Consider the following 9,739-nt stretch of genomic DNA (forward strand, 5'->3'; position numbering starts at 1 on the left):
AATTATATATATATACAGTATATATATATATATATATATATATATATATACTGTGTTATAATTATATACATATTTTATATACATTACAAATATCTATTTTTTGTACAAATTCCATATTTAATCATTTTTTTAAATTATATAAGTTAGAAATTACAAATATTAAAAATATAATTTTATATAAAAATATATATATACATTTGTAATTAAATATATGAAATCTAATTAAACATTCAATTATGAAAATACTATATATATATAGTGTATTTCATTTTGCATTGAAATATACTCATATAGTTTATATGTATACATCTCAAAAATATATATTTTTACAGTTTATATATTAAATCATTATGCTAATTTATTATGAATTAATTTAATTATGAATTGTTAATTTGATTATTGTAATTAAATAGATAAAATCGTAATTAAATGCAATTAAAAAATTTAATTATATAAAATTATGTGTACACACACACACATATATATGTATATATATATATATATATATATATATATATATATATATATATATCATTTTTTAATTAAAAATTAAATATGTATTAAAAATGCATGGTTTTCATGTAATGCAAAATGAAATAGACTCAATCTGTGTTTCTAACATCTGTATTCTTTTGTTTCAATATGCAATGACCTAATAAGTATGGCTGTTATATCCTGCGGATAAAATCTAAAATTGGTAGCGGCCATCATGAGAAACACAATCACATTTGCATTCTAATTAAACCCTCTGTGCAGTATTCATATCTATGTATTTATCTGCGACACGGCGAGGAACGATTACACCTGCTGATAGACTAACAGCCGACGATTTAAACGACAGCTAATGGCAGCCGTAATGACACCGACACAGAGGAAGGTTTCAGAGAAACCCAGCGCTCTTCACAGCGAGAGCCAGCGGCAGTCGGGGAATTAGCACAAGCTGCTGTATAAATGAGAATGCTTCGCTTATTTATCCCATGATTCAAAGAGCTTTGCTCCGATATCCCGGCAGGTTTGTGCAATGAAATACAGCATGTAATCCGGCCTGTGATTGGAGGCATTCAAACGGGAAAAACACCACAAATGGACGTCTCACAAATTCATTATTGCTCTAATAATGTTGTTTGGACTCGAATGCAGCCGTCGAGGGCTTACAATGTTTAGAAGCTATCAAGAGATTGATTAACTGGAAAGCCTGAAAATGGTGTCTGTCAGTGGCGTAGCAAATCAGCCCCGGGCCCATATGCAAAAAATGTGCACGGGCCCCCCAAACGATATGGGCTCCAACTCGGTTAACTTACTGTTGATTTTTCTGATGTAAATAACGTTACGTGAGTATTCACAAGCTGTTTTAATTACGGTATAAATGCTTGGAAATAATATTTAGCATCCATTCATTGTAGCACGCAAGCCACCCAATAATCGCAATAAGCTTTGTACTTTTTTATTATAACACAAAGTCACATCCTTCTGTCAATTTTAAGATCAAAATACAAACAATAAATGTGTTTTACTCTCTTTTATTTGTAGTGAGATAAATATATTCGCCTCAGTTCAAGCGGCATGTGAATCAATTATTATATTTTCCTCTTTAATATTTGCAGCACGAAATAAACATGAATAAATATTTGAATGCATATTGAAAAAAAATCAGAGCAATTTAATACAAACGAATGTCTCATGAAATCGATCAATTAAAGTTTCAAAAACATCTATAAGCCGACGTTTTATTGCTGTTTTTAGTGTTAAGAATGACAGGTTGGATGCCACAGACTTTTTTTTATAGGTGTAATTTTTATATTTTCACACAATAAAAGATGATTTTATTATCGTAATTTTGACTTTATTCTTAAAATAGTATAACCTTAATCTTATTTATTTAGTTAGTTATTTTTCAGCGTGACACTAAAATGCCATTGGCTATTTGTACTGCACGCAAACACAATCTTGGCACAGCAGCCCAAAAAACTAAACAAAACAACCCCCCCCCCAAAAAAAATGTGTAAGTTACCTGTATTTTTTTTTTAGTTATTATTACTTAAACAACCCAACTGCAGTTTGATTGATATTACTTTGGAATGCACAATAAAAAAAAACATGATTTATGAACATTTCCAACAATGTAGTTATCTGTTTTTGCAAATAAACTCTTCATATGTAAACATCTGTGAAATGAGCAAAACTGTAGCTTTAGGATGCATCTGTAGAGTGTCAGGTCGCGTCGTGCCGCGCCGCATCTAGTGTACACAGCGTTACTGATTATAATGGGTTCTCCTGTATTTTGCCGCTCGCGTCCGGTGTAGACACGGTGATTAATGTCGTTGGTGAGGAGGAAAGCCTGTGTGTGTCCTATGCCTTAGCGGACAGCAAGAAACCCACAAAAAATACATAAATAACAGAGAGAGAATAATAATAATAATAATAATAGTTATTCTCTCTATGCTATTTTTTAATGTTTCAAGCAATGCAGGTGTTTTTTCCCCTGTAGGTTTTTTTTTATTAAAAAAGCATTATTTTTCATAATGTTTAGTGAAATTATTTGGTAGTCTAAGGTGGAATGGGGATTCGGGAAAGGAGGGGCAGATTTTTTTATAAGTTTAAAGGGGGGCGTGACCAAAAAAGTTTGAGAACCACTGGTCTAGAGTTAACAGATAGTGTTTAGTGCAGTCCACATGTTTACATATGTTTATTACAGTGACTTTGAATGACCTAAAGTAGTGTGGTAAAGCAACAGATTTGTTTTTATATTTCTGCAATCTACTTTAGTTTGTGTGATTTGTTACTGACTTTCATATTAATGTTTACACCAGGCTTATTTACTATATACTATACTATACTATATAATGATTTATAGCTTGACTTTGTTGAATAATACAGAACATAAATAGCTTTAAAAAATAATTGCATATTAAATTGCAATCGCAATATTGGTAAAAATAAAAAAATAAAAAAATAATCGCAATTAGATTATTTTCCAAAATCGTTCAGCCCTAATATCAACGATACTAAAATAACACTGGCACAGCCTTTTCACAAACCAAACACACTAGAAAGACATTCAAACATGTTTGGAACAACATAAGTAAAGTGACACAAGGTAAATTTTTGGACGAACAATGTTATTCCAAGCTAATTAATTAAATGTTCAACTTGTGAAAAGTCAAAGTGCATCTTTGTTCAAAATAAACGCCACTTTATGTATGTGAGTTTTGAGATTCAAACTCTTCTCGCTGTAAGTGTGTGTTGACCCGATCCAGACACCAGCCTGGAGGAATCTCAAACTATTTGTTATTTTCCACATGCTTCCAACTTTTACGTGCCACCCGGTTTGACCTTTAGTCCGAGTCCTATATGGTGCTGCTTTAAGATTTCTATTGATTTTCTGAAATCTCACATGGTTCTGATAGAGCCACAAATATCTTGGCATTTAATTTAGCCTGAAGTACTTACAGAAGAAGACAAACATCTAGTGTCTAGACAATGAAGTCGACAGGCCGCTCATGGAGTGATGGCTGATGGGATGTCTGGGGAACCAGGGATGGGAATCGTAGGGAATTTAGCAATTCTGGGACTTATTCCTCATATCGATTTTCATTCCTAAATGATTCTTTTAACATTTGTGAATAAGAAACACAGTTATGATTGTCTTCACTTCATGTCAGGTTTCAGCAAATTGAGTGATTTCACAGAAATTACTCAGAAAATCCAACAGAATATAGAGTTCTGCTCATTTAGTTGCTACTAAATGCCTCAAACTTGGGAGTATCTTCCCACATTTAATGACCACAAACCTGAAAAGTAATTAGAATCACTTGGATTACCTGGTACCTTCTCAACATGAATAAAAGATGAGTTTACACAGACTTTATAATGTTGCACATAAATGCAGTTACAATTGGTCAAAACTAAATGTTTGACCATATATATTGCAATAATATAAAGCTAGGGTTATTTTAAAATGGGTAATGTCATTGGGATACTAGATTTTATTCATATTTTGAATTAATTGTTATTGTTATTGTTAATTTTATTAATAACAAATAGTTTGAGATTCCTTCGGGCTGATGTCTGGATCAGATCAACAAACTTACAGTGAAGACCAGAAGAGTTTGAATCTCAAAGCACACGTACAGAAAGTGGCGTTTATTTTAAACCAAGATGCATTGAAGTTGATTAAGACTTGTTTATCACTATATATGTTTTAGACATGTAAATCATCCACGTTTCACATCATTATTGGGTACTTTAATATAACTGTATATACGTTATGATTATGTAAATGAACAGGTGAATCAGTTCACTGAATCAGTTCACTGAAATGAACTGTTCAAAAGAATCAGTTAGCATTTTTGAAAAGAAACTGAGGCTTTGGATTACGTTGTAAATAATGTTCAGTTTCTTGCACATACCGATCATTTCGCTTCATAAGACCTCAATATATCATCAGGAGCCACGGGGATTCATTCTGTATTGTCTGTATATGCTTTTTTGACTCTCAAAGTGCCAGTAGCCATTGACTTGCATTCTACGAATCACCAAGGACAATGATTTCAACTAAAAATCTTTACTGTTCTACTGAAGAAAAATGTCATGCACATCTTGGATGTCCTGAGAGTGAGTAAATTACCAGCAGATTTTCATTTTTGGGTGAACTATCCCTTTAAGATTCAAGACATTACAAACTAGAAGCCCATCTCTTTCTCACAGAGTCCAGTGTACTGTGTTGGTTTTATTCAGAGTTTGATGTCAGTCTCCAGCGGGCAGGTGAGTGGATGAGGCGACTGCAGCCTCTGCTTTTTTTCTCTGCGGCCTTTAAGCAGAAACATCAGACCGGGTGCTGCAGTCTTTGAAGCACTGCTCTCAGAGCCTCCTACACTGTGTGTGCTTGTTTGCTTGTTCACAGGCGTGTGTGCGTGTGCATCTATTTTCCACGAGGAACAACAATTACACTTCCTCCTACTCCAGTCATTAATGTTGTCGTTCCTAGAGGAAGCATGTTTGCACTTAAACACTGCGCTGCAGTGGCAGTAATAGGCTAAAACGATTCTTTAAGCCTATCTGTTAGCTCTTGAAACGCGAGGCGGGCCGTTCTTTGAGCTCATCTGTAATGTGGTCACCTGTCAGCCTCAAGAGAAATGTGTTCACAGATACACCGAATGCCACGACACAAGCGCAACTAATGCGATATACAGCTGAATCTCACTGAAGCTGATGAGCTACTGCAAATGATGCCAGATGCCCACGGTCATCAAACGTGCCGTGACCCATAAGGCTTTGCACGGGTAAATGGACAGCTCTTGGCCAGAATGACCTGCAAGTTGCATTTTCAATGAATTAGTTCAATTAATTATTAACATGTCATATATTTTATAGTCTTTTTGCCACTGTAGATGTAAATAATTTCAAAGCAGCGTCACAGTAATAAACCGTAAAATACTAGAATAAATCATGCAAACTTGACTTTTTTTCCGTTTATTCTGGTGAAGAACTTCCTACATAGATAAGAACCAGCAGAACATAACTGTTTGACCGACATGTAAAGCGATCAATCAGTCAGATATATTATCCATGATGACTAGAAGCGGGTAAATATGAAATTATTGATACCACATTAACAGACCAGCGTAGAACACAAGAGTCAATAAAAACAAAGTACAGAACTGTTTATCTGAGTCCGGCCGAAGATAAAATGCCACAGAAATGAGTAGAAATGGTTTGTGACTTTGTGATCTGAATCCTGCCCATCTAAAAGTAATTCTTTCAAAGACATAACTCACAAAACAGCAGAATATACAGTTCTGCTCATGAATATACTTCAAATGCTACTGAATGCCCCAAACAAAACTTTTGCTACCAGGCTAGCTTTTGATGCCACTAACCTGGTAAACATTTGCAAAATAAATAGTTTTTCCTCAGACATGATAATTGGATGACTGGAAGACTGATTTCCAAATAATATAAATATAAATGTGAACATTTTTCAAAAATCGCCCGGCAGCCATCAACAACTGCGTCTCACTTTGATGGAGGAGTTGAACAAATTCTAGTTTGATCATAAAATGTGACATGAATGGGCAAATGATGAAGCAGAGCGGTGAATATTGACTGAAGGTGTTGAATTACCGTCTCTGCGGTTGAGTTTGGCGAAGCCCGGCCCGTGACTGCTGGACAGCTCTGATGAGCTTGTGAAGGCCGACTGAGGCAGAGCGGAAACCAGCGGAGAATCACAGCTCTCTACAGACACACAGAAGCACACATCAGAAACATACTGACGCACGGAGATACTCTTCAAACCACTGGAGTCAATTGATACTTTTATTAAGCTAGAACGCATTCAATTGATCTAAAGCGACAGTAAAGACATTCCTGTTTCAAATAAATGCTGTTCTTTTGATCTTTCTATTCATCAAAGAATTCTGAAAGAATTAATGTATCACAGTTTCCACAAACATATTCAGCAGCACAACTGTTTTCAACATTGATAATAATCAGAAATGTTTCTTGAATATGTGTTTATTTTTTGTTAGTTTAAAATATGAATATTTATGTAACATTTTATTTTATTAATATCTTGTTTTTATTTTAATTTTTTATTGTATGTGCACACACACACACACACACACACACACACACACACTACCAGTCAGCAAATCAGTATATCTGAAGGATCATGTGACACTGAAGACTGGGGTATTTATGCTGAAAATTCAGCATTACATCACAGTAATAAATTACATTTTACAACAAATTCACACAAAAACCAGCTATTTTAAATTGTAATAATATTACACAATTTTACTGTTTTGTTCTGTATTTATGATAAATGCAGCTTTGGAGAGCAGACTTCTTTCAACAACAACAAAAATATAGGGATAAAGGGAAAAAGTAGAGAAAGAACGAAAGAAAGAAAAAAGAAATAAAGAAAGACTTCTTTTTAAAAACATTTTTTTAAATGTTCTGGCGCTAAGAACACCAAAAAACAGGAATAGAAAAAGGGAAATTAAAACAATAATAATAATAAACTAAAAATAAATAAATAATAAACTAAAAATAAATAAATAAGTAAATAGAGATGCAAGTGTAAACATTATTAAGGGTAAATTATTTTTATTTGTATTCTGTATAAATTAATCTTAAAATAATATGCTTAAAATTCATCATGAAACAACCCATATTACTTCCATAATATGACATTTCTGAATAAAACAGGTTATTAAACAAGAAAAAGTAGGGCAGAACATGATTTGGAAAAGACATGGATAGTGAAAACTGTCTGAATGAAATAAAGTAAAAATGAATTGTTGACGTCAGCTGCAAAACAAAGAGAGATCTGAACAAAAGACTATGAAGACAAATGTGACCCTGGAGCACAAAAGCAGTCTTAAGTCGCATATTTGTAGCAATAGTCAAAAATATATTGTATGGGTCAAAATTATACATTTCTCTTTTATGCCAAAAATCATTAGGATATTAAGTAAAGATCATGTTCCATGAAGATATTTTGTAAATTTCCTACTGTAAATATATCAAAAAGTAATTTTTGATTAGTAATATGCATTGCTAAGAACTTAATTTGAACAACTTTAAAGATGATTTTCTCAATATTTAGATTTTTTTGCACCCTCAGATTCCCGATTTTCAAATAGTTGTATCTCGACCAGATATTCCTATCCTATCATAACAAACCATACATCAATGGAAGGCTTATTTATTCAGCTTTCAGATGATGTATAAATCTCAATAATAATAAACAAAAATACACTTAAGACTGGTTTTGTGGTCCAGGGTCACAAATACTCATTTTCTTAAATAACATACTATATATAAATAACAATATATACTGTATATATATCTGTCAAAAACGATCTGGAGGATGTATTTAGAAAGTAATCAGTCAAAATGTTGACTTCAGTGCCAGCGAGACTCACATCCGCTGACATTCCCATCAACCCTCACATTAGCGCTGAAATTGGGGCACTTGAGGATGTCTTTAAAGCCCATCCAGCTTTACGTTTATTATTCAACTTCATAAGAAATTCAAGACTGTTTAAAATGCTTTTACCTACAGAAAAAACCCTTTCCACAAAGCTGACCCATTTTTCTCCATATGAAACACACGGTCGGGTGACCTGATTCAAATAAAACCCAGCATTTTCATACAGAATTATTATTTATATATATGTGTGAGAGCGTGTTAAAGCCGTATTTCTTTACTTATTTAAAGAGAAAGCGGTGTGTTGTGTGAAATATTCTGTACATTATTCCTCAAGTTTTATTGCAAACGGCTCTTGTTTGCATTCCCACCGGAGTACAATAACGCTTCCTATTACTTTTATGGTAATAGTTATTCCCAGAGTGTGTATTGAATAATATATGTCAGAACATAATTGTCCTCGTCCTGGTTTGTATAATCAGCTTCTGAGGCTCTATATAGTGTGAGAGTCCAATGTATAAAGCACGGGAACTATGAGCAGACGTCTGAACTCTAACTGCTGCAATCATCTTCTCTCTAATACATCATTCTGAAGTCATATTTCAGAAAAATAGTGCCTCATTTTCATATCATAGCGCTGTATGGTGAAAGCTCTGGGCCCTGTGACAGTTTGGCAGTTGTGATTTTGTCATTTTTTCTAAATCGTGTCCTTCTGGCTCGGTTCTTTTCCTTGTTTTCAGTGAAGGAAACAGAATTGGAGACGGTTTCAGCCACTGATCAATACAAAGGCCCCAGCCGCCGTCCCGCGGCCGCTGATTGTGGAGAGGATCCTGTCGCAGTATGGAGGCTTTCGGTTCAGTCACGCTCAAATCAAAGCGTGAGGAGAGCCAGTAATGGACGACTAGCTGACTTCAAACCAGGGGTCGACCGATATATGTTTTTCAAGGCTGATGCTGATACCGATTATTACAGATCAAGTAGACGGATAACCGATATTTTGAACCGATATATACATATGTCTGGTGTAAAAATGAAAATTAATGTCAAAATTAAGAATAACAAGGGCTCTGACAAAAACTGCCTTTCCTTGTGTTGGTTGAGTGCAGTACTCAAACTGTAAACTCTTTATTTTTTGGCAAACAAAGGGTTTACAATTAAAATTAAAACATGGAAGAAATAGCATATTCTGTGATTATTCTTTTAAACAAAAGTTGCAATAATTGTGTTAGTAGTCAGGGGTTAAAGCAAAAAATAAATATTTTGACTGAAAATCTTTCCTCGCCCAAACCCCATTCCGCAGCCATACCTGTCACACACCCAGTTTAAGAGTAGTGTTTTTCTTCTTGTAATCAGGAGCGCTTGTCCTCCTAATTTAAAGGGGTCATATGATGCGATTTCAAGTTTTCCTTTCTCTTTGGAGTGTTACAAGCTGTTCGTGAATAGATAAGATCCCTGAAGTTGCAAAGACTAAAGTCTCAAAACCAAAGAGATATTCTTTATCAAAGTTAAGACTTAGCCACGCCCCCCTAAAACGGCTCGTTCTAACACGCCCCCACATATCTACCTCACTATGTGGAAATATTTGCATAATGCCGCCCAAATGTGCACGCAAAGAAAGGAGGCGTGGTTTCAGTAGCCGCAGTTAGTGTTGAAGCAGCATGTCAGGGAGACGCTGTGTGTTTCTAGGCGAAAGTAAAAGCACTTTATTTGGCCTTCCGAAAGTAGATGCATTTAGGAATCTTTAAGATTACTTACAACAGAACAGCAATGCATTTTATGGACGACCGTTTCGTGAACCTAGGAGAG

The 9,739-nt window shown here is 34.4% G+C and overlaps 1 protein-coding gene across 1 annotated transcript in view; it reads right to left on the bottom strand.

Annotated features, from left to right (window-relative positions):
* Window positions 1–9,739, bottom strand: part of LOC107568578 (contactin-associated protein-like 4) — a gene marked incomplete at its 3' end in the record, with an annotated part of 103,565 nt that overhangs the window by 58,722 nt on the left and 35,104 nt on the right. The window contains exon 2 of the mRNA XM_016254544.1: window positions 6,124–6,234. Coding sequence (XP_016110030.1) covers window positions 6,124–6,234 — 111 coding nt within the window. The remainder of the gene's footprint in view (window positions 1–6,123; window positions 6,235–9,739) is intronic.

Source organism: Sinocyclocheilus grahami, unplaced genomic scaffold (assembly GCF_001515645.1).
Source record: "Sinocyclocheilus grahami isolate Dianchi unplaced genomic scaffold, SAMN03320097.WGS_v1.1 scaffold1259.1, whole genome shotgun sequence".
Classification (NCBI taxonomy): domain Eukaryota; kingdom Metazoa; phylum Chordata; class Actinopteri; order Cypriniformes; family Cyprinidae; genus Sinocyclocheilus; species Sinocyclocheilus grahami.